This window comes from Nilaparvata lugens, chromosome 6 (assembly GCF_014356525.2).
Source record: "Nilaparvata lugens isolate BPH chromosome 6, ASM1435652v1, whole genome shotgun sequence".
NCBI lineage: Eukaryota > Metazoa > Arthropoda > Insecta > Hemiptera > Delphacidae > Nilaparvata > Nilaparvata lugens.
Genome location: NC_052509.1, coordinates 33562317 through 33589429, shown reverse-complemented (window position 1 = coordinate 33589429; position 27113 = coordinate 33562317). Strand labels below are relative to the sequence as shown.

Sequence of the window (27113 nt, the reverse complement as noted above, 5' to 3'; positions counted from 1 at the left end):
AAATAAGTTATAACCAAGGTCGAACAAGTTTTATGCATGTAGTGTATAGCCCAAGATTACACCTGATTTTTATTTTACTGTTGTCCTTCAATGAGCAGATTTTTCAAAAGGCTTTTAATAGGTTGTTCTTGTTCAATTATAAATGAATATACCCAAATCAGCACTATTCAAGCTTTATTAAACTTGAACCAAATATTTATTTTGTTAATGTATTTATATCATGTGTTTATTTGTTTGTTTAGCACACAATGTGCATAAGTCGGCCGCAAATAACCTACCGATAATTGTCGCGGATAATTTTCTAGTTTCATGCTGTGGTTATTGATTATAATTATTATTCCTCAACTAACCTGCAAGTATAATCCAAACGTACATTTTGCGTGACACTTCACCACTTCGTTTTTCAACAATTCACTACAAGATCATCGACCTTTTATATCTTCACTTATTCACTGATTTTGAAACAACTACCATGGCCGATGAACATCACACCACTGCGGTCACGTCTTAGGACGAGACATATTCACCAGAACATCTTCCACGCCCGGTCCTCAGCACTACCTCCATCGACTTCAATCTGGGGGCTGGAGAGAGCCTGTCATCAACACATTTTGAAGAGAGCCGACTCCTACTCGATTCAAGACTGTCATCCCCAGCCGGGACCGTCGCCAACATCGAGGAAGTCCGCACCGAAACTGTCGCCGAAATCGAGGAAGGCCACACTGGAGCAGATGTCCCCGCTCGTCAAGAGGATAAGATCAACTCGCCGCATATCAACGATGTCCATGCAGTACCCGGCTCTTACAATAGTCTCCTAGATGCCATGAAACAACAAAATGCTGATTTGAAAGCCAAAATTATAACACAAATGTTGCAGATAAAGAATGATATGATGAGCAGTATTAGTTTGGAGTTCAAACAACAGAAATCTGGTATTAAAGCTGAATTTAAAAGTGAAATTTCAGTATTAAAACAAGAAATGAATCAGTTGTCATTGACATTGAATGGACAGGTGAAAGTGGCAAAGGAAGATTTACAAAAACAATTGTTGGAAAACGTTGAGAATCTACAAGGTGAGATTACAACTAAAGCTACTGAGATCACTACATTCACGCTAGACCAGATAAACAGCGCGAAAGTAGAAACCAATAATAAACTTCTGAAACAACAGAAGGAAACTAATAATAAATGTGCAGAGTTGGAGAACAGGATGGGAGAAATATTCACAAAGTCTGATGTTAGGTTGGATAAGGTTGAAAAGCTACAAACAAAGCATACCTCTCAGATAAATCAATTGAAGGTAGACCTTTCTCAAATTAATACCGAGTGCAACGACTCTGATGCTATTCTTGAGTTAAAAAAGCAACTAGCTGAAACACAGGTGGAATGTAACCGAATAAAAAATAGTATGGTAACTTGTAATTCAGGCAGTAGTAGTGTAAACATAAACCAACTTATGTCAAGTCTACCAATATTTCATAATTCGCCATCTGGTTTACAAGCACGCTCATTTATAGAACAGATAGAACTTGTCAACTCAATGGCTAATATTCCTTGGCTTGCTTGGAAAATTCAACTGTCAGTAAGCTTGCAAGGGGAACCACTAATTTATTTTTGGAGCAGAGTGTCCGAATTCCATTCATTGAATGAGTTTATACAAAATTTTGTTTCCACATTCTGGTCACCAGCGAAGCAGAGAACATTGCTGTCACATATTCTCACTTGCCGGTATAATAAGAACCAGGGTTCAAGTATGACTGGATTCGCAGCACACTTAAAATACTTGAATGGATTACTAGATACTCCATTAGAAAATAACAACTTAGTTGAGATTCTTATAAGTAAGCTACCTTATTCAATCCAGTCTGCAATGAGTACTCATGATTTCGACTCTTATGATAAATTTGAGAATTGTTTATGGAGGCTACAGAATATTGATAGTCAACTGGGCCACAACAGATTTGTTAAGAGGAGTGATAGGTTAGGTGCAAACAGCTACCTGGAAGGAAGTCATAGCCAAGCAGATTGTGGAAACAGTAAACAGGAGACCCAATATCAATATAATGACAGTAATACTAACCAACAAGGAAAAGGTCATTTTGATAATATTATTAATCATAATTCATCCAATATTAACGACACTGAAATTGTAAACAATGAGGCAGACATAACGACAAGCAACAACACAAACACAGCAGCCGGCACTCCAACGTCATCAATGCCTCCTGCATCTGACAATCAACAACGCAATACTTTTATATAAATAGTTTTCTGTAAAGTGAGAAGTTTTTAGCTCAAAAATTTCTAGTTTCATTCAAAATTTAGACTTTTCGAATAATTATTTAGTTACTGTTCTTGATTTTTCAATTTCGGACTAAAATAGTATCTATTTGATTAAAAATTTGCTCGTTTTTCTGAGAATTGAAGAGTGTAAATTGTATTTTGTATTAGTGTAAAAGTGAAAATGACATAACCAACATTTTGATTTGGACAGAATAGTATAAATTGGAAATGGGACAGTTTTGGGCATGAGCCTGTTGTGCCTTTCCTCATGTTAAGTATTTGTACACAATGTAAATAAATAAATAAATAAATAAATAAATAAATACCAACTTCAGTAACAAAAAAACATATCAGGGAAACAGAAATGGATACAATCATCAAAGGAGAAATAATGGGAATAACAGTTGACAATCACACATGACTTCTTTTAATACGGATTTCCAAACAACGAAAGCAGTCAAATCTAACCTTGTCATCGCCAACTGTGGGAAGGTGACTCACAAATTCTCCGTCGGTCCAGTTGACAGAATGTCGAACTCACCGACAATGTCAGCAGATGAGCAGTCTACACTACCCAGCAGCTGTAAATGTTACCAAAGCGAATGCCCAACAGCTTCTGCGCCCATTTCAAAATCAACTCTGATAAATTTTCAGCTTAGACCAGGAGCAGAAATTTTTATCCCAGCTAAAATTTCAAACATGAAGTTAACCATTCCTGACAATCTGGATTCAGGGGGGCTAATCAATAACATATATGCAATACTGGAAGATGAATCATCGCCTGTCAACAGTGGAGTGGAAAAGAAGAAGGATGAGAAATGGACAATACTGAAAGATGACCTGCCTTTCTCACCCAACCACAGCTTCAACTCATCATCAGAAGAGGTGGAGACCACTACAACTTGTGATGTCATCCCACCACATACTTCACTGAAGAAAAATGACTTACCTCCATCAACATCAATAGATGAGATACCAATGCCAGTGTCACACTCTCAACTCCTCAATCTTAAACAACTAAACTTACCACCAGCAGAACAACCGAAAATTCAGGTTCCAAAATGTCACCTATATCAACACAGGATTGAACCGGCCTGGAAGAAGAGGAAGAAGAAGAAGAAGTCTTTTCATCACAATCGCAGAGTCAAGTCATCCTGGAAGAAGAGGAAGAAGAAGAAATCCCTTCATTATCATCCTAGATGCCTCGAAGATCCCTGCAGAAGGAATGAGGAAAATAAGAAGTTCTTCTTGCTGTAGCCTGGAAGGTACAAGCCACTGCTCAGGCGGAAGTTCCATCACCTGTGGCCTGATCGTTGGAAAACTTCTGCAGATGAATACATCCAGGACAACTCCACACCTAGCCAATCGAAAGGACCTCCCCATATTGAAAGTTCAGCCTTATCAACATTTAATCTAAGTCAAGTCCCACACAGCATGAAACGTTATTATTGTAATTTATTAGTGTTAAGTGTTTGTATGTCTTATAAATTATCATTCACTTGCACCAAGCATAAAATTAATATATATTTATTCAATTACTCCTAATTATTATATTGTCTTTATATTAGTCCACAGACTAGAAAAAAAATTAAAAAACAACCCTTTATAAAACATCCACTGTGATAAAAAAAACCCAAAGCAAACCAAAAAACTTTCATAATAATCTAATTATTATTGAAAAAAAAAATAAAATGCCAAAGAAAATAAAATAGTCTGTGATATTAGTTGAGGATTAATAACTTAGGATAGTGCAATTTATCAAGAGAATATTATTGTTCATGCTTATAAGCATATTATCCATGCCATCGCATCAACCAAAGCTTCAAACTCAATGAGGATTTCTACGCAACTTTGAATCATTTCCAGAGCAATGTTCATGCAATTTGTATTATATAGTAAATTTGTGTCAAGCACATATTGAAATGTTATGAAAGTATTAGAAATTCAATGAAACTTATTTGTATTATTGTGTTAAGGAGTCAAGAATGGAATAGCAAGCAGGAAAATGATAGGGATTGTATAGAGCCAAAAAATTGTATTCACAAGCAGTTAGGATCAGCAGTCAAACATTAGATAATTTGAAAATCAAGCATAAAGTATGCTCATTGTTGAGCACATCCTCCATGCATTAGGATGTATCTTGAGCAGTCAAAATGATAAAAATGAATAATAAATATAAAAAATGAAAGGAAAGATTGTCCTATATTATTGATTAGTTCTACTAAAAATCGATTATTGTATTACTAATTTTTGAGACTCAAGGTAACTGCTTTGGCACCATATGTGTACTCTATGCTGATACATGCACATAGACTTTCATCTTTATTTTCTGCATTTACTGGATAGAATAAGCTCCTGTAGCAGATATTGACTGTGTTGTGTTTTGATCCTAAGTCATAGTTTTAGTAAGTTTTTTGTAGCGCTCACACCTCTTACAAGAGGAAATTTGAAAAGCTTTATTGTAAACCATAAACCCTTTCAACTTTGGGGGCTTTATGTCATGGTGAGATTCGCCAAACAGCTTCGATAAGCAACTTGCTATACTAATAAGCTAAAAATTACGACTTCCCACCTTTATTGGCTGTTGAAATAACAACAAAATCTATGATATATTCATTCATTAAGATCCAGATTCACAAACAATTATAAATGGTTTTCGAATAACCTATAACAGCATAATGAATGTTTGTTTACAATAAGGGTTAGTTTCTCGATGCAAACTGAGCCGGCTACCTTATCAGTCAGCTGATAACCGGCGTGTCTGTTTCTGATTGTTGACTGCTTGCTTCAATTTTCAATTTATCATATTGTTTATTGTACACTCTGACCTGCTGAAAAATCTGCTCATTGTCCCTCTATATTTGTTTTGCTTGTTTTCTCATTTTTATTTCTAAAATTATTCATTTATTCTATATGGCACACCTGAGCACATCTCTTCATTTGTAGCCATCCTATTGGTAGATTTGTTTTTTTCTGACCAGTGATTGGTCATTAACTGGTCATGTGACCTTTTCTTCCCCAAACCTAGCTTCTCAATTTCTGAGAAGAAGGAGGAGAGAGAGAGATTAACTGAGCACGCTAATGGAGAGTCGTTTGTAACTCCTATTTGTTATTTTTTGTCGTTTTAAATGTTTCATTGTTGAATTTATGTAAGAGTGCTAAATTCAATTAATGTAGAGTTCCCGTAACGTTAGAATTTAATTTGATTACCAAGTCTCAGTTAAAAAGGAGTTATCAATTATTAAAATCGCGAGCCAAATAATGAAGCCTAATATGATGCCATGCAGCCTGACGAAAGATGCCAGGTATGAAGTGAACAAATCTTCATGAGTGAGTGTGCATATATTGTGGGCCCATATAAATGTGAGTGATTTATAATATCATTATTTCAAAATCTCTTCGACTCAATTTTCCATAGACAAACTGGTATATCGTTTGTAAAAATTCTGACGTTAAACTGTCCAAACTTGAGTCGGGCAACCCTTGGGTGAAAGCACTACATGCTCATCCTCAATAAATTTATAAACTTGAAAGAACTGTTTAAAATTCAAATTATATTGTTTATGGGCTTAACCCTTCATTATCAAATTCATTTATTAATTATTGAACAAACAATATTCTCATATGATTTAGTAAATTTAAAATTAGGTCAATAGTAACCCATCATCGAGTTACTTGATCCTGAGGAAATATAGTACAATATATCCTTTGATTAATTGTCAGGAAAATAATCTAGTATACTCTAGACATTTTTTCCTATTTCGTGTGACAAGGGTACTTCCCAAAACAGGAGTTAACTCTCAGATAAGTGCCGTTACCGACAGGAGACTGGTATTAACCATCACAAGTTAGAGGTATAAGACTTATGGACGTTATCGCAAAACTGTTTTGTGGATGTTTGTTGAAACGAATTGATAAATGGGTCAAGGACAGAAATATTCTCAATGGATATCAGGCCGGCGTCAGAAAAGGTTATTCAACTGTCTATAATATTTTCACTCTTTCATCTATTATTCAATAAAAATTGCAGATTAGAAAAAATAAAGTTTACTATTTCTTCGTCGATTACCGAGCCGCGTTCGACTCTATTGATAGAAGCGCTCTCTTCTATAAGTTATCCTGCCTAGGTTTATCCACAAAAATGATTAATATACTAAAAGCTTTGAATAGTGAAACAATTGCTAGTGTATGGTGTAAAGATGGCCTGACAAAGAGCTTTGCTACAGAGATGGGCTTAAGGCAGGGATGCGTGATCAGCCTGTTATTAGTCTCAATCTTTTTGAATGATTTCGATGATGCTCTAGAGGGAGGCATACTAGTGGCAAACAAACGAATAAGGGTACTAATGTATGCCGATGATATTGTACTCTTGTCAGACTCTCCTGTTAGCTTACAAAGGATGATAAACAATATGAAACAGTATTGCGAGCAGTGGAATCTAACTGTCAACCTGGAAAAATAAAAAATTTTGTTTTCAGAAACAGTGGAAGAATGGGTAGAAATGATCGCTGGTTTTTTGGATGCAATGAAGTGCAGCAAGTTAACAGTTATAAATATTTGTGGGTGACATTCACACCAAAAATGAGCATGGAGCAGCACATGAAGGAGAGGATACAGATTGCAAAATTGAGTTTGAATGTTGGTAGGAACAGAGTGATAAATGACAATACAATCAATCTTGAAGCTAAATCGGTATTATTTAATGCATGTAGTAGAGCAATAATCTGTTACGTGGCACAAGTGTGGGGGTTTCAGAAATTTGACAGCATTGAGAAACTAAAATGATTGTATATTAAAAGATTGTTCGCTTTGCCAAATAACACACCAAATTACATGTTGTTTCTTGAAAAAGATGAAAAGCTGATTTTGGAGTATACATTGAAGCTTCATTTTCAATACATCAATAAAGTTTTGAAAATGGGGAATGATAGATTACCAAAGATTATGGCTGTGGAGGTAATAAGGAAGAAATGTTTTTGGTACAAGGCATGGATACAAATGGCAACGGAGTACAATAATAATTTGGATTTTCCGCTCAGAATATTTATTTATTTATTCGTTGATATAATTACAAATCATATGAATATGATCGGGATAGAACAACAGGCATAGCCCAAAACTATTCTGTTCCCAAATTTTGATAAATAATGAAATGTCTGAAAAAAATAGGTTATGTTCTCACTGAGGAAATCTAAAGCTCAAAGTTCTGTCCAAGAATATATATTAGATAGAAATTTTGAATTTAGAATGATTAAAATACCAAATTAAAGTCAAATTTTGCACTTAATATCACCGCACTTTGAATAAATTAAGTTATTTCAGAAAATTTTGAAGCCAAAAATATACACACAACTTTCAACTAGGCACAGCTGTTGTCTTTATTAACTGGAAGAGTGAAATGTTGAAATTGTTGGATAGGGTGAGAGAGAATTTCAAGGAGGATCTTTTAAGAGGTACAACAGTGGCAAATTATCATATTCATTACAGAACACTGAATTTAAGTCTAGGATCTGCGAGCTATATAAAAGAGCTATGTAGCCATACGCTTGTAAAATGGGTGATGAAGGCAAGATGTGGATTAATAGATTTAAGCTTCAAGCCGTAGTTGGAAAATTGAGACATGCGCTGTTTATTATGTAACAGAGGGGATAACGAGGATATTTTCCATTTCCTAGCAGTATGCCCCATTCTATCAGAGTGGAGATGTAGATATTTTGATGCTATTGAGCTTAACCAGGAAGCATTTATTGATTTTTTGAACGGCAAGGATTGGGTAAAGCTGGCATTATTTGTAGAGCCGGAATTTCCGGCTGACGGTCTTTGACCAAGCCATATAGTGTATGCAATATTTTAAATAATACTTCTGGTAAAATATTGTTTTTTTTTCAATAAAGCACTTTTATATCTATATCTATCCTTAGTCAAACCTTAGTTTGACTGAAAGTCAACAGTCAAACCTCAGTTTGACCAAATTTGTCATTTGACCATATAGTAAACAATTTGTACTTTGATATGTGTGTGTGTTTGTGTACTGTAATTAATTTTGTCTCATCATGTACACTGAATATAATAGGACGTAAGGATAAGTATAAAAGGACGTAATCTTTTAAAAAAAAATGATACATTCTGACTAAATTTGTACTTATAATCGATAGTAATGTGTGTGTTTATCCAAGCAATGTAGGCTACCTCTGGTTTTACAGCTGGAAATGCCTTCAAGTAATCAGACTGGGCCACCAATTTATATTACTTTTAGTGAAATCCTTAACAATAGACCACGAAAATGTAGATTACAATAGGCGACCACTGAAGGGTCACTAGAACTTCTACCTGTTCATCCATTGCTTTCGGCGGCCCGTCTCCTTTCTTTTACCCCATTGATCGTGTTTTGATTGTGCCGTAGCATGCCCTGATATTTGCATTTGGAGTGAAATTTTCCGGCTCTTGTGTACCTATTTTCAAAGAAAATAAATTATTAACAGTCTATTCATTATAATGTATATTGAATTATAATGTTAGTAAGGAATGTGGAAGGGTGCGAAACCAACCGTAATTGACCGAGCGAAGTGAGGTCTAAGATTAAGTCGACAGTTTGGCATTCCTCTTAATGTTTAAATGTTTAAAAGTTTATATGTTGCACATTTACGGCGAAACGCGGTAATAGATTTTCATGAAATTTGACAGATATGTTCCTTTTTAAATTGCACGTCAATGTATATACAAGGTTTTTGGAGATTTTGCATCTCAAGGATAATATAAAAGGAAAAAGGAGCTGTTCTGAACAAAGCTCAGGCAAGAGCTACCAGAGGACTGTAATTTACTATTTAAATAATCAAATACAAACAAGGGGCAAAATTTAATCTTCAATTTGAGCCAGGTTATTTGTACAGTTAAACTCTGCATTAATGAACAATAGAAAAGAGCAAAAACTCACCAAATTTATTCCAATCTTGACTACTTGCCCTTCGAAGCCTTTATTAGGTTTTTTGGTCAGGTTCAGGGTGGGACGAAATCTGGGAATAGACAGGTTCTTGCTTACGGCTGCCTTTTCGTTGATTCTGCATTCAACTTGCAGGTTATGCAATGTGTTTCGAACAAAGCTCAAACTGGATTCTTTATAAATTCAAATCCGATTCAAATTAATTCAATTCAATACTATTTACGCTGTTATATTCATAATTCACATATGACACTCAAACAATTTACAAGAAATTTCCGATCGAAAATTACATGACAGACAAACACAAATTTGGTCTTGCAAAACAACGGGCCGACGAAACAAGACAGACAAAAACTTACAAAAACATCCACAATGCCACGCAGCAGGACGGTCTGCGCCGGCGCAAACACAAGCTTGCTATTGGCAGAACTACAGTCTGCCATTCTGGTGCTACAATTCGAGTTCTCTGGCCAGACCATACCCCGCCTCTGAAAAACTATTTTTCAGCCAAGTTACAAAACTGAAAAAACCAAGGAAAGGAAAAATCCAGACATGCCAAAAAGAACAAAACACCAACACCAAAAAACAACACAACAGAAAAAATGCAATAATCACAACAACTATTAAGTTGGGAGTGGATATAATTTTGTTACTAGGTCAAATACGGAAACAACAATTTAAAGACACAAATACAAATCAAAGACAATTTGAAGACACAAATACAAATACAAATACAATAGAGCGAGCAGACAGTATCCAGAATTTCTGTCTGATCAAGGACAACAATAATGAAGGTCCAGCATGACAATTCTTCTTGTGATGATAATCAATTAACATCGATACGAAAGCGTCAGATTTTGGTAAGATCATCTGATGACAAGTCTCAAATTCAAGTCAAGCATGAGACAAACGACCGCTGACGCGAATCACACCTTTATCAATGAATGGAGACAGGTGACGTAGGCGCATAGAACAATCTTCTCCCTTCTCTAATTGCACAAATTCAGATGAAAAATGTATCTTCTTTACCACTTTACATAGATACCTCTCAGCAACATCGAAATCTGATTCTTCTGATTGGGGTAAGATTCATAAGAATTTGAGAACAAGAATTACAATTCTCAAAAGACAACCATAATCCGAACAACGACCAATCAATGAATATATTGCATTGCTGTTACAATCAGGAGATTTTGTGACTGTCAACACTGACGGTTTTTTCGCCTCCGGTGGATCCACTATCTCTTCCATTTGAGTTCGAACGGGCCAATCGCATTCGTCCTCTGCTATCCATGATGGACCTGAGAGCCACAACGGAAAGTTCACAAGCTCAACTGGTGATAAACCTCTAGACGAACAGTCAGCAGGATTTTCAATTCCGGCAACATGCATCCACCCCTGTATACAAAAATCCTGTATTTTTGCGACACGATTACCAACAAAAGTTTGCCATGGAGCATTAATCCAACACAAGGTGACTGTAGAATCAGAGAGTGGGACAATACGAGACACATGACAATGTTCACTAATAATAGTGACTACTGAATTCATGAGTTCTGCCAACGAGAGTGCCGCACACAACTCCAAACGAGGTATTGAAACAACTTTAGATGGTGCTACCTTGGACTTTGAACACAATAATACAACTATTGGCTCCTCACTCTCATTCTGCGACTTCACATAGATAACTGCACCAAAACCAGACAATGATGCGTCACAAAAACCAATCAAACTGATGTGAGAATCCTGAAACAAACCAACGTGACGTGGAACAGCAAATTTCAGCAATAGAGGCAACTCTTTTTGACAATTCTCCCAAAGAGTGCATATAGACTCAGGCGGCTTCTCGTCCCAATCCACTCCTAATTTCCACAGTTTCTGGACAAGACACTTTAGAAATAATGTAAACGGTGACAAGAGACCAAGTGGATCATAGATACGAGCCATCACTGACAGGATAGAACGCTTAGTAGCGACGACCTCACCACTCTTGACTGAAAACTGAAACAGATCAGTACTAGGTTGCCAATTCAATCCCAAGATAGCCAAGGAGTTGTCTGCTTCGAAATCCTTGTACGAAAACGATTTCTCTTCCTCCGAGAATTTCTCCAACATTGATGGTGAATTTGAAGTCCACTTAGTGAGTGAGAAACCTCCTCCCTCAAACAGCTGCTTGGACTGACGATACAGCTCCGCGGCCTCTGACTCTGTGGCGACAGATGTGACTAAGTCGTTCATGAACATGTCTCCTGGTATTCTCGCCTTGGCTGCTGGAAAACGATTTCCATCCTCCTCTACAAGCTGGTGGACGGTGCGAAGCGCCAAATATGGAGAGCTTGAAACACCAAAAACAACACAATTGAGCTGATAAATTTCGATAGGATCCTCCAGCAAAAATCTCCACAATACACGCTGATAACGACAGCAGGAATCCTCCACTAATATTTGTCGATACATTTGTTTAATGTCGGCAGTTAGTGCGATTGGGAACAAACGAAAATTAACTAACAAAACAAAAATGTCAGTCTGCAATTTGGGACCAGCATGAAGAACCTGGTTCAATGACAAACCAGATGATGTTCTGGAACCAGCATCAAATACAACTCGGATGGGCGTGGTAGTGCTGCTTGCTTTCATGATGGCGTATGTAGTAACCACCTCGGTCTGTCTGATCTGCTACAAACGACATGTGACCCTGATGTAGGTAATCGATCAATATTTCATGATATGAAATACAAATATTGCTGTCAAGCTCTAGTCGTCTCTCCAAAGTCAGCAGTCTGCGTTCAGTGACAGCATACGAATCTCCCAAGCTGCTGGGCGGCTCCGCAAATGACAAGGCAACAACCAAATGACCAGAATTCACATGATGTACAGACTTCCGAAAATTTACCTCACACTCCAACTCTTCCGGTTTCAGTTGACAGCTTGGTGCAGGGCACGATTCCAACTCCCAAAAACGTTCCACAAAACTATCCAACGATGGACTACTAATGAATGGACTACAGATGGCTGTAAAACAATTCGACACATTCATTGTTGAAGTGAGAATCGGCGCTCTCCCCATCAGAATGTGACCAAAGACACTATTAACAGTCATCAATTCGTGCGATTCACCTGTACTAGGACTCCCATGTAGCAAGTGAGGAACTAACTCCACACCAATGATGCCATCTATTCTACTAGGAAGGTAGAATTTGTCATCAGCCAGTGTGAGATTTTCAAGATGATGAAGTTTGGATCTGTCAATTTCACAAGAAGGCAACTTGTCGATGATTTTATCTACCACTGTGGCATCCATCGAAAACTTGATGGTAGGATCCAACTTCGACTGAATTGACACACAAGTACGACCTTGTACTTCACTAGTACCACCACCGAATCCACAAACAACGGTTTTCATGGGCTTGAATGGTAGTCTCAAACACCGACACAATTTGGCTGTAACAAAATGACACTGACTCCCAGTGTCCACCAAGAAACGAACATCACAAAGCTGATCATTACAATCTCGAACATGTGCAGTGACGGTCGACAACACAACGGTCGAATTTTCTACATCGTTGGATGTAGAACAACAACTAATAGGTGATGTGCCACCTGCCTTGGAGTTCGACGAGGACGCAACACCTTCATTGGAACTTGATCTGGAAAAGTGCAATGAAGAATGATGAGATTCTCGACATTGAGCACACTGAGTTTTACTACGACAATTTCTACTCAAATGATCCACATCAAGACAACAAAAACAACAAAACTTTCCTTTAATCAAACAATAACGATCCCAAGGAGTCATTTTCAAGAAACTTGCACAATCTACTAACCAATGACCCGGTTTTGAGCACTTCAGACAATTGGGATTTTTACTAGATGCATCGTTAGATGAATCATTAGATTGAACCACAAACACCTTTGATTTATTATCCTTTTTGTGCTCCATATTAAACGATTCAATCTGTTTCTCATCAGAAGGAAGAGTCTCAATTTGCTTTTCAATGAATTTGACATAATCGGTATAAGTTGGCATAGCCTTGTCATGGACAGCCGATTCAAAATTTCTACGAGAACTTGGATCCAGCAATCTCAAGCCATGATAGAGGAATATCGAGTCTGACAAATCAGTGAGTCGCAATCTCTTCAATGCATTGATTGAACTGCAAAACCCATCCAAAATCGCAATACAACCTGCCTTTGATTCTGATTTTATTGGACGAAATTCGAAAATTTGTTTGAAATAGGCATTGACTTGCGCCCGTGGATTGTTATAGCGGGTCAATAATGCCTGCCAAATTATTTGATAATTGTTAGCCAATGGTGGCAAATGACAACAAATATTTGCTGCTTGTCCAGTAAGTCTAATTACAAGATATTGGACCTTCTGCTGATCTTTCAAATTCTTGTTGTCATGTACCAATGCCTTAAATAGTTCATAAAACACCGACCATTGAGTCTGGTTCCCATCAAATTTCGGAAGGTCGATTTTAGGCAGTACCGACTCGGACACGACCGGCTGTGAACTAGCTGCTGTAGCTGCCAAAGATTGAGCAATAGCGACAGTCGCCTCTTTCTGTTTGAGAGTGTTAGCCGCTACTTCAATATACTGAAACAGATCTAGGTGTGAGTCGTTGAATGCTACAACATGATCTTTATTCAACTCAAGTTCCAACTCATTAACCACTAATTCTGTCTTTTAATAATCCGAAACGGTCTGAGACACCCGAGGATACAAGATTGAAAATTGCTCAGCAACTTTTGGATCAGAGACATTTTTAGACAGGTCATAAATTCTTTGCAATCTGGCATACAATTGTTCCAGTTTAACGTGATGCACCCTGATTTGTTTCTGTAATTTTTCCTCCATCTTGAACTCATACACAGAACAATTCAGCCCCGACAATACAAACAACAGACAATAAAACAAGAATGAGTTCAAAACTAGATGAAAGGAAGAATCACAAGTTAGTAAGTTATCAAAGTTAAACTTTGATTATCAATTCACAAGATAATTTATTGCTGAAAACAAAACTATATGATTAGATAATGTTCTTCCAACAACTCACAAACAAACGATAACTTGTTGAATTGAACAAACAAAATCATGCTGGTGAATTAACCTTCACTAACATGTATAAAAAATGGACAATACAAATTCCAACAAACAAACAAATTCCTGAAAAAGAGCACAATGAGCCTAGTTTTAGGAAATTATATTTTAACTGAAATAAATTTAATTTCAGACAAATACAAATTGACAAGAAACCTTGCTCTTAGAACAAGGCTACAACAAACTTAAGTTGAGCATGGATAAGACCATTCTCAACATGCCAAAATTGGACAAATACGAAACTGCTTAAATCCAATGTGTGTGAATTAATCAACAAATTACAAATTTAAATTTATCCTGGCTCGGCAGGATCATAAAATGTTCTGAACAAAGCTCAGGCTAGAGCTACCAGAGGACTGTAATTTACTATTTAAATAATCAAATACAAACAAGGGGCAAAATTTAATCTTCAATTTGAGCCAGGTTATTTGTACAGTTAAACTCTGCATTAATGAACAATAAAAAAGAGCAAAAACTCACCAAATTTATTCCAATCTTGACTACTTGCCCTTTGAAGCCTTTATTGGGTGTTTTCGTCAGGTTCAGGGTGGGACAAAATCTGGGAATAGACAGGTTCTTGCTTACGGGCTGCCTTTTCGTTGATTCTGCGTTCAACTTGCAGGTTATGCAATGTGTTTCGAACAAAGCTCAAACTGGATTCTTTATAAATTCAAATCCGATTCAAATTAATTCAATTCAATACTATTTACGCTGTTATATTCATAATTCACACACACGGCACTCAAACAATTTACAAGAAATTTCTGATCCAAAATTACATGACAGACAAACACAAATTTGGTCTTGCAAAACAATGGGCCGACGAAACAAGACAGACAAAAACTTACAAAAACATCCACAATGCCACGCAGCAGGACGGTCTGCGCCGGCGCAAACACAAGCCTGCTATTGGCAGAACTACAGTCTGCCATTCTGGCGCTACAATTCGAGTTCTCTGGCCAGACCAGGAGCCTCCTTCATACCCCAATATTAGAGTAAAATTCAGACTAGAATTATTCATCACCAGCCGTCAGGCTCGCTTTGCTCGCCATATCCGTCTAGAAGAGGTACTCTCTCTAGATTATAGTTCTATATTAACATATGGTATGGACATTTCAATTATAATTTTAAGATATTGGAATAAGAAGAATATAAATGCTAAAAGAACTTTAAACCCTTAAAAACCACCCTTAGAGTTAAAATATCGCCAAAAGATCCCTTAGTGCGCCTCTAAAGGGTCAACTGAACATACCTACCAAATTTGAACGTTTTTGGTCCGGTAGATTTTTAGTTCTGCGAGTGAGTGAGTCAGTCAGTCAGTCAGTGAGTGAGTGAGTGCCATTTCGCTTTTATATACATAGATAAATCAGCTGACAAGTGATTACACATATGTGTGGAGAAGCCAGTCTATTACTGTATTTGTATAAGTTCTATAGTTTCAATCAAAGACCTTAAAGAGGTATTTAAGCTGGGTTTACACCAAAGTTATTAACAAAAATGTTAATAACTTAATCCTTATAGATTCTATTAGATTGAACGGAAGTTGACAAATACACAATTTCATCATGTGTATAATAAGTTATGTTCAATCTAATAGAATCTATAAGGATTGAGTTATTAACATTTTGTTAATAACTTTGGTCTAATCGCAGCTTTAAGGTCTTTGGTTTCAATATTTTGTTTTGCAGTCTTGGTATTATTATGCGTGCCTATTAGTATCATTATTCTCACCTTCCAAAAACCTAATTTAATAGGTGATTAAAAATAAACAAATGAACCAAATAATGCTGGAGAAATTATAACATTTTTGATTGTGAAAAATTAATTTTCATCAGATAGAAGGATTATCACGGAACTGGATGAATTATATCATATTATGAAATACAAATTCAAACGTGAACTGAGTTTGTTAACATTTAAAACAAGTGACATCAGGTACTTGTGGATGAGAATACTGTGTGAGGTCTACTGTTCACAGAACTACTAGTTTAAATTTAAAGAGAACAAGTGTAAACAAAAAAAAAATACTGAGAGAGATCCTATGTTTAATCGTGTGATATTTTATAATAAGTTACTACGAAATCTGAAAGCTATAAAGGGAAGGGAATTCCAGTTCAAGCTTCACCCTTAGACTACCAAATAGGGTCTATGAAGCTTGTCCCGTCAAATACCAAATAATCAATTTTACCATTGGGATAATATGTCCCAATACAAAAAACACGATAAAATGAATAAAATTTAGTAAATAGCTTTGCAATTTCAATTTCACATGTTATTATTGACATTATATGAGGTTATTTACTTACATTCAACTCGAAATGACACTGCAAATCACATTAGAACAGCTTCATTCAGCACAAAACCAGCATCTGACACGTGCAAGCATGAGAGCATATAACCACAATATAACCTCAATTCACAATAATATGAGGATCAGATAGTTCTTAACAGCTGATGTATTTTACAGAATAGACCTTAGGCTACCGCTGGGATTCATTACTGTGTAGTTTAGATGATCTATTCACCCACTGGGATTCGATGAACTTCTATTGGGACATATTGTCCCAGTTGTAGTCTGAGGTTGGTCATTTCTGCTGGGACATATTGTTCCGTTGGAAGTCTAAGGGTTAAAGACTGCTTGGTAGAGAGATGTCTCTTCAGCTTGACAGAGCTTTGATTGTATAATAGTTTTATTTATAAAGTGACTTATTTCAATAGAACTTGTGACGTTGTTGTGTTTTTAATTAACTGTTTATCTCTTTATTTTCACTTACGTGACACTGTATATAGTCTGCTATCTGTAATATGTTTTTATGTTAACTTTCAATTTGTTATAAGCTAGTTCATTGACTTTTTCAAATTTGTATCATGCAAACATGGAAATAAAACTATTTATTATTATTATTATTATTATTATTATTATTATTATTATTATTATTATCATTGTGTGGCCATAACGAAAAAGACAAAAATACACCCAATAGTGACTATTTGAGATGGATAATTGTTGAGTACTTTTGATGGTTTCTATTGATTAGCAAGTAGCAACTAATGTTCTGAAACCTAAACTGTAGATTTGATTTCATTGAAATAGCTGTAAAAATCGAATATTTATGGGGAAAACGTTTCAATCTGTAGCCAATTTTACCGATGGTAAACAATCAATTCTAATCAACTACTTTTTTTGCAGATTTGACCTTTGCAAGAAACTGGTGTTGCTGATTGAAGTGTCGAACAGTGACGAGCTGAAAGCCAACTGGTCGGAGAGTGCAGTGGAGCTGTGCAAACGGCTGTGGACGTTGAAGTGGGTCAGCCAGGCACAATTCTCGCCCGGCGAGGGAAACATCAACCTGCTCTTCAACTCGCACACACCCGCACTCTTGCTGCACAGATTCCTAATCTCGCATCAGCTGTTGACTTACTCAGACCTGCTCAGCTCAGCGGCGGCCGTTTCCGAAGCAGTGTATCCTTTTCATTTATCTAATATTGATTGTGTTTGGTTCTATTTTGTTAGTTTCAAAGAAGAACGAGGTTTTTAATTGCATTCAAGTAAATTAAAATGCACTTCAATTGTCTTCACTAATCTGAATATATTATTTAATAATTCAATCTAAACTTCAGAGTTCTTAATGCCAGTAAATTTAGTGCAGCGATCAAATTATGCAACTCAATTTCATTAAAAATGAAATTTCGAGAATCATTCTCATCAATTAGAAAAAATAGTTGCAAATATAATACAATAATACTACAACAATAAAAAATACAATGGATAGAATTATCAGAACAGACACTTTGCTGCTAATCACTTCTTGGATGGAAGCATAAATATCAAAATCAGGGTGGGTTGAAACTTTAGGTACTAGACCAGTTTTTAGTTGTTGATTGGGCGTTTGAGTTAATTAGTTTTGATTTTCTACTTTTTTAATATATCAATTGAAGTAGAAAAATAAACTTGTGAAATGAATATTTGCCAAATTACAGCAATATCCAAACATATCCAATTTGTAATAATTTAGTTCATCAAGTTTTCGAAACGTAATTCACTTTACAAGTATTTTGAATTACTCGTACATCATAGAAAATAATTTTATGAATCAACTTTTGAGTATGTATTGTAGAATGCAAATATACATGCATATAAGTATATGCCATCTATTTTTTTTTATTGTGGATAATGCCGACATGAGCTTTTCGCTTGTGCGTGGGTAATGGGAAGTGCGCGGGTGAATTATGAGATGATCAAACGTCCATGCCTATTCGATGGGATTCGGCGGGATTCGAACCCGCGACCAGGTAGCACTAGCAGACTGAAGATTTCAACGCCTTAGTCAACTCGGCTATCTGGTCGGCATATAATTATTCATGCACTGTTCCACTTATTACGACTAAATTGACTATAAAAAACGTTGAAATTTCTTTAATTTTGATTAATCAGATGGCTTGAGTCAACCTGCAAAGTTATGGCGGAATTTTTACTGAACTCTCAACAGTACCTTCTATTACAGCAACTAGCGCATCATGTTCCACACTCGTCTTGTAAGTATTAATACAGTGAAAATGTATCATTTTATTACTAATTTCTAGCGAAAGCTAGAAAGCATTTTTGTACTAATTTCTAGCATATTCATGCCTTAGGCTAGCCTATACTGCAAAATCTCAGCAATGATTTTCTTGTAACATACTTTCCATAAGTTTTGATAAGTTATTGGGACACCATGCAATCGTGGGTGCTGTATTGAAAATAAATTCGTATTAGTGACTCCCTGGGTTGGGGAACTCGCTCAAGAACTGTTGTATTATAATCTTTGAACAGAAGGTTACATTGGGTATCCTACTCGAAATGAAGAATTACTCTGTCGCTTCAACGTCTTTATCCCCATTTAAATCCAAATTTTTATTTTTTAAATGAGAAGGTGGTCATGATACATGATTTCGATACAGAGTTCCAGGAGAAAATGAATGGCGAAAACCGCACATTGATGTCTCAACCCGTATCAGTTTGTTGATGTAAAAGCTGTAAACTATGTTGTATTAGTCTCTTTTGGACTAATTTTCAATCAAAAATCGGGAATGGAATAGTAAGGGCAATTACCCTTTTTTCATTCCCAACCATTTTATGATTATGTGTTTTGTCTCTATTGAATAAAAGGCTGTATATATGTTATGATGAATGAATGGAAAAATGTTGTAATTGCATGCAATGAATTCTTCAGCTGACTGGATGATAAATTACAACAATTTTTACTTTCCTTGCCCTATTACCATAGGTAAGGAAAGTATTGCTTTCCGAAAAAAATTAAGGTAACCCAATTTCTAAATTTCTATACGTTTCAAGGTCCCATAAGTCCAAAAAAGTGGGTTTTGGGTATTGGTGTGTGTGTGTGTGTGTGTGTGTGTGTGTGTGTGTGTGTGTATGTGCGTCTGTGTAGACCAGTGGTCGCCAAACTTATGAGCCTGTGAGCTAGAATAGCATTTATAAATCTTCTAGTGAGCTACCAAGGAATATTAGAATAAAGAAAGTATATTTTATCGCCTATAAAGATGCATTTCTAGTGTTGAAATCTACTTATCTCATAGCAAAAAGTATAACAAAAGTTGAAATGTACATTTCAAATCAAATCAAATTCTTTATTATTCCAAAATGCACAGTTACAAAAAATATGACACTTGAAAATTGGTTACTGGAATACCTCTACAAGACTATACGTCTGTGTGTAGGGGTGAGTTCTCGGTAGCCAATTATTATCAATATAATGAAAGGAATATGAAAACACAAGTCTGGAACAACACAAGTCTGATTGATTGTAGAGAACAGAACAGCGACATATGAAACTATAAATTAAAGAAAAAAAAACGGGACTTCTCAGATCCATATGGGAGAAAATGGGAAAATTAAATCATTATAACTAGACTTATAACTTAACTAAAGTAAGACATATTTTAAAAAAGGAAAAGAGACCAGCGGACTCACAGGACTCATCTTTATGAGAGCGATTTTCCTTGTAAAATTTTTAAAAATATAAAAGGAGTAGGATAGCAAAAATTGACCAAACTGAGCTAAAGAAAAAAAAGAAGAAAAAATAAAGGATAGGTTTTAGTGCATATAAACAGAATGAAGCAGGCTTTCAGACATTTCCCACCCCAGGCAGTAGAGCCACCTCTCGACCTTACGCTTGTAAACAGCAATACTGCATTCGAAGTCTCTCATCTCTGCAGGCAGATTACGATATACCATCTGAGCCAGGTAGAATGGTGTTTTCAGCTCCACTCCGTGAACCACCTGCGGCGTCGCAAATCCATAATTCAATCTATACCGAGTAGGATAGGTATGGAGAATTTCTGGCAAAATATTATGACTATTGTTCTTAAGGTAAATTAATAGAGATTTTATATACAATTGCCTTATGTTTAAAACAGGAAATTCTGAAAATAGTTGTATAGTTGGGTATCGGTATTGTTTGTTCAGGGCTGTTTTAATTATTTGTCTTTGCGACACCGCAAGCGGCTCCAGGAGAGAAGGTGACAGTCCTCCCCAGATGAGAATACCGTACTGTATGATAGACTGAACGAAAGCATAATAGACAGTCTTACAATGTTGCAAGCTCAGTACCTGGCTCAGTTGATTGAAAGCATACAGCAATCTTCGGAGCCTCTGCTTTATAAACTGTATGTGTGGACTCCAATTTAGGTTGTAATCAATTACTATGCCCAGATACTTGTATTGGTTTACTCTTTCTAAGATTTCACAGTTGCACACGGTAGAAGTTGGGTCTCCACATGAGTGAAGTTTCATGACTCTGGGGCCTGGATCTTGCTGACCACGGGTTACAATAGGCATGTACTTGGACTTACTCGTATTTATGGTCAAACAGTTATGGTCGAACCAGCTTTTTATCATAGCTAGGTCGGTTGTTGCATTTTTGAACGCCTCCTCCCACTGCCTACCTGTAGAAACCACCGCTGTGTCATCAGCAAATAAAAAAAGTTTATACTGCTGATGTTCAGCAGCGGTAGGTTATTGACATAGATCAAAAAGAGTAGAGGCCCTAGAGTACTTCCCTGAACAACTCCGTAATCAACCTTTTCCAGGCCACTCATATTATCATTAATTTGGACATATTGAAACCTGTCCTGTAGATAACTCTTGAACCACTGTAAGGAGGTCTGTTTGAGTCCAATCATTTCCAGTTTTATCATGAGTTTCTCCCTATCAACAGAATCAAAGGCTTTTGCCAAATCAAGGTAAGTAATTATCAATTTATTTTTTATTTTAATATTTTCAGTAATATGTTTAGATAGGTCAAAAAACGCGTCTGAACAATTTTTTGATTTTTGGAAACCATATTGTGATGTTGATAAAATATTATTCTCGGTCAAATATTGCATTAATTGGTTTTTCACACATCTTTCTAGTATTTTTGAAATTATTGCCAGAAGAGAGATTGGACGGTAATTACTGTAATTGGTTTTGGGGCCGGATTTGTAGATAGGGATAACTTTGGAGATTTTGAGTACATCTGGAAATTTGCCTGTTTGTAAACTCAAATTAATTAAATAGTGAATAGGGTGTATGAGTGAGAGCACGTTTTCTTTAATAACTCTTGCAGGAATCCGGTCATGGCCTGGTGCGCTGTTTCCTCTCATGCTGCCAACCACCTGCTTGAGTTCTTCTTGTGTGACACATTGAAACTCAAACCGAGACTCGACAGCATGATAAGAATCGTTTACTGCTGGCTCACCCCTGGGAGTAATACTATCAGCCAAACACCTCCCCACAGAGGAGAAGAATTTGTTGAAGCCATTACTAACATCTGAAACACTATGTTGTCCTGTGGCTTGCCCATCCTGTATAAGCACATTTATAGGGAAAGAATTTTTCTGAGTAGGTCTTCCAGATATTTCATTTACAGTTGACCAGAATTTTTTGGGATTGTGGGAGGCTTCATCTATTTTGTTTTTATAATAATTGTATTTTGCAAGTTTAATCAAAGAGTGGAGTCTATTCCTGTATTGGAGAAATTCGTTTTTCAAGCTGATACAGAAGGGTTGTCTATTCAATTTCTTTTTTAATTTATCCCGGTGCCTGATAGATTGAATTAGACCAATGCTGATCCATGGCTTCAATTTTGTATATTTTGCAGTAACCTGAATTCTTTTAGTGTTGGTTTCTATAGTTTTCTGGATAGTTTCAGTAAACAGACGTGTTGCCACATTCACGTCAGTTTCGCTAGTAATTGAGTCCCAGTTCTGCAAAGAAAGAGAATTATTGATTGATTGCCAATCAACCTTTGAAAAATACTCATCCTTATTTGTGTGCTGTGTTTTCTTATTAGAGAATATATTCATACATATTGCGTAGTGGTCAGTGACAGCTGTTTGAACTATTATTGTAGAGGCTTGAAAGGATTGTGGTAGTCTTATAAAATAGTGGTCTATACAAGTACCGCTGGCCGGCCTAGTCACCTTGTCTATACTAGCTGTTAGTCCTACTTCGTTCAACACATCAATGTATTTCTCTTCCAGCGAACCCGGAAACACATTTAAAATGTCACAATTCAGATCTCCGGCTATAATTAGCATTTTCCTATTTGTTAAAGAATTGAGATGATTTTCGAGAGCTACTAAGAATCGAGGTAAGCTGGAGTTTGGACTCCGATATACAGCAAGAAGTTGACAGGGAGTTCCCTCCCAGTCAAAATCTATAGACAGACAGGTGGCCAGACCACCCAGTTGGAGCTCATCACATGTTACTGTGAGATTACTATCTATGTATACGACTATACCATCGCACTGATTTAGGCTATTGTAAGATCTGAGTAGCTTATACCCTGGGATTTCCAAGAGATCACTCTCGTCATTCAGCCATGCTTCAGTCAGTACAATACAGCTAAAACGATGTTTGATACCTTCTAAGATAACCATAAACTCGTCTATGTTTTTCTTATAACTTCTGATATTTTGATGAATCACTGAGAAATCCGCACAGTCTCCATTCCTTGAAAAATTAAATGTAGGATTGTAGAAAGAAAAATTATTAATGTCTGCACACTCTATGCACTCGATCGGCGACGCATCAATCGGCGCCATCAAATCGCTCATTAGACCTACTATCAACCAAACGATTGTTGTAACAAGCCGAGCCGCCTGACTAACTCAGTTATTTAGCGAGAGACAGAACATGCTTTTAATTGAAAATAAAAATATCATCTTAGGGGAACATTAGGCTAATGAATACTAATATAAATGAAAACTTATTTTAGTTCAACTGCTACTTGGATTCAGTTATATTGATACCACAATTGGATACTCAAGTGCCCTAATATATTATACACCTAATATATTGTGCACATTATACACTTAAATTGTTAACGCATGCAAGACTCTCATCGTATGAATGTGGCCCTAAAAAGTGTATTAATGATAAAAAATATAATTAGTGCATTCTAAGAAAAAAAAATATTTATATATATATTACTTTATCTTCAGCAAAAATTATATTTTCAATCACTTTCTGATATCAGAAAATAGACTAGTTAATGGGATGTTTGTTGATTATCCATGGGTGTTGTCTGGGTGTTGTCATCCGCAATATAGTTCGAGTTGTCGTTTCCGCGTAACTCAGCGATTTGCTCCATATGAAGGACCCGAATCGCACGTTGACCTACGGCAACCTTAGCCATAACTTTGCAGTCTCTGGTCCAAACAGAAGTTAGTTTTTTGTCCTTCACTAGTTGTCTAGCTGCATTAAAGAGTGATCGTGTCTCTGGAGTGAGATGCTCGCTCAAATAAACTGGAGTATTAGGAAAGTGGCTGTTTAGTTCGTTAGCTGTAAGCGTACCCTTGAATCGCCTCGCTGATAACCAGTTCGACTTCGTGAATCTTGAGGTGAAATTGACTACAATTGAGGGCGGCATATTGGCGTTTTTCCTATACGGTAACCTATGAGCCGCAGAAATGTCCCATTCGTTAAAGTTAACGTTAATTGCTCTGGCAACAGCATCTAGAACGGTAAACATGTCCTCCCCTTTCGTTAATGGCACACCCGACACAAGGATATTGTTTTTGCGTGTGTGTTGTTGCAAGTCTTTTAAGTCACCTTTCACTTGTTGTAGCTCCTCTTTAAGTTGAGAGTTCTCCTGGAGCACGAGTTCGACTGATTTGCACGCATTTTCGCACTTACTAGTAACTTCCGCGAACTTTTCTCTAATTTCTGAAATTTCCAGATTGGTTTTTTTAATGTCTTCTTTCACTTGCTTTAGATTATTTTCGTTCGTATCCCACCTCATGTTATTAGAGTCCCAGTTCATTTTATTTTCTTTACGGAATTCAGCGATAGCATGCAGAATGGAATTATAGTCTTCTACCTGTTTACTGGCGGATGAAGGTGTAGAGGAATTTTCAGTAGAGCATCTTTCGCAGTTCCATTCCCCATGTTTATTAACAGGGCCACTGCATTTCATATGATAACGGGCATCACAAACTGAACACTTCACACTATCTTTAAGCACTGTAACGGACTTATTACATTTTAAACACATATCTGCCATGGTTAATGTGTGATTTAACCACTTTAAATAAATAAAATACTAATTGGAACTTCGTAAAGTAGATGATTAAATTTTAGGTTAAGCCAGTTAATAGGAGAATACGGCAGGCGGCTGGCGTTAACTTGTTACCGAGCTTTCGTTTCACAGAGCGATAACAAACGATACGAACTCATCGGCTGTCCGAACTGAACTGTCAATGAGAGCAGTGGAACTCTTTTTGGTCATCAAGTATTTTCTTGATGTTTGGAGTGAACGTTGTAGCCGCCATTCTGATGCAGTTGTCCAAAAAATGTTCCTATATCGATTTTTTATGAATTTCATACTTGAAAAAGATGATTCACACAAGTAGGTAGAGCTGAGCATAGCTTTCAACCTCAATGCAACTTGAATAATAATTGGATATTTTTCTTTGGGGACTTGAAGCCAAATATTTCCAGTTTTGGAAAGTGATCTGAGAGACAAGATCATTTTAAAAATCCACAAATTCCATTCCAACTGAAGCCTGATCTCCACCAAAATGTTTTACGACACAAGCTGCAAAATCTTCTGCATCGATCTCTACAAAAGGAGAGTTAAAGAATTGTACTATATTCGATATGCTTTTAAAATCTTGAAATCGTTGATCAAACTTTTGCCTCAAGTCTGAATTGTAACGTATTCTTGGTTATTGCTGAGGTGCTGTGAAGGATTTTTCTCGTCATTGATTATCTTCAGAATGGAAAAGTGTTTATATTCAAACTGGACGACATTCTTTTCCCACATCTCAAGCTCCTTGGAAAACGATTTTACAGTTCAAATCATTCCACCGATGTCCTTATCTTCCCCTTGAAACTGCAAATTTAAATCATTCAACTTCTCAGTTATTTATCTGTGAGAAATGCAAAATTCTGTAGCCATGTTTCTCAATGCATGGTTGATAACCCAAGCATTCCTGTGAGCTACCATAAACTACCCCACGAGCTACCGGTAGCTCGCGATCGACTGTTTGGCGACCACTGGTGTAGACGATATCTCGCCTCCCAATCAACGGAATGACTTGAAATTTAGAACTTGAGGTCCTTACAATATAAGGATCCGACACGAACAATTTCAAACAAATGCAATTCAAGATGGCGGCTAAAATGGCAAAAATGTTGTCAAAAACAGGGTTCTTCGCGATTTTCTCGAAAACGGCTCCAATGATTTTGATCAAATTTATACCTAAAATAGTCATTGATAAGCTCTACCAACTGCCACAAGTCCCATATCTGTAAAAATTTCAGGAGCTTCGCCCCATCTATGCAAAGTTTGATTTTAGATTCCCAATTAACAGTCTTCAAATACAATTTAAACAAAAAATGTTGAGTGGAAAGGATTGAGCATGAAAATCTCTACAATTAATGTTTTGTAAAATTTTCACCTAAAAATGGAATTAAGCTCGAAATTCGAGAAAATGTGATTATTCAATTGTAAACTGTTGGCAACTGTTGATTCTATTAAATCATTCACTATGAAGAGATAGCAGACCTCGTGTGTCTCAATCGTTATAGTCCTGTCACCAGCTGGCTCAGATCTTAGAATAGTAGACTTGAGATGTACGTGAACTTTAGCGTCAGGTGATTTTCATAACGGCAAGGAAAGTTGTGTGAGTGCGCCACACCATATTTTTATCTCATGCACTATCTTATCAATTTTTATCAATGTTAGTTTTCTATCCTAAAAAAGGAGTGAGTCAATTTTGTTGTTCAGCGAACTTGACCTGTAAAAAGGTTTGAAGAATACGTGTATTACGTGTAATACTCGCTAACGCTCGTTCAAATACTCTTAATATTGATAAGAATTGTCAAAAGACTATGCAATTATTAGTGATAATTCATGAAAAGTGTTTTCTTTTCTGTCGATTGATTTCCTCACTTGTCAATATTTCCATAGTCATGCTTGAAAACAATTATACTTTTCAATCACTAATGTGAATTCTACATGATGTTGCAGGGAATTTGATTCTTGCTCAAGCTTTCTTGGAAATGGGTGAACCTCATAAAGCTTATGACTTGGCTGCTAATGAAACTGAGGATTACTTCAAGGTTAGTAAATTAATGTTTTGTTAATTTAATTTGACCTCAAATTGCATGTTTTACTAAATTTGAATTTTTAACATTAATTTCAACTTCCCATTAACATTTTAATAACTGTTAAAGTATTGTAGTAAATGTATTAACTATTGAGTTATAGTTATTATAAATCGACTGAACTCATACTA

The 27113-nt window shown here is 36.3% G+C and overlaps 1 protein-coding gene across 2 annotated transcripts in view; it reads left to right on the top strand.

Annotated features, from left to right (window-relative positions):
* Nucleotides 1–27113, top strand: part of LOC111045627 (nuclear pore complex protein Nup160 homolog) — a 116069-nt gene that overhangs the window by 54958 nt on the left and 33998 nt on the right. For both annotated transcript variants that reach the window (XM_039430657.1, XM_039430658.1), the window contains 3 exons: nt 17518–17790; nt 18763–18863; nt 26846–26937. In XM_039430657.1, coding sequence (XP_039286591.1) covers nt 17518–17790; nt 18763–18863; nt 26846–26937 — 466 coding nt within the window. The remainder of the gene's footprint in view (nt 1–17517; nt 17791–18762; nt 18864–26845; nt 26938–27113) is intronic.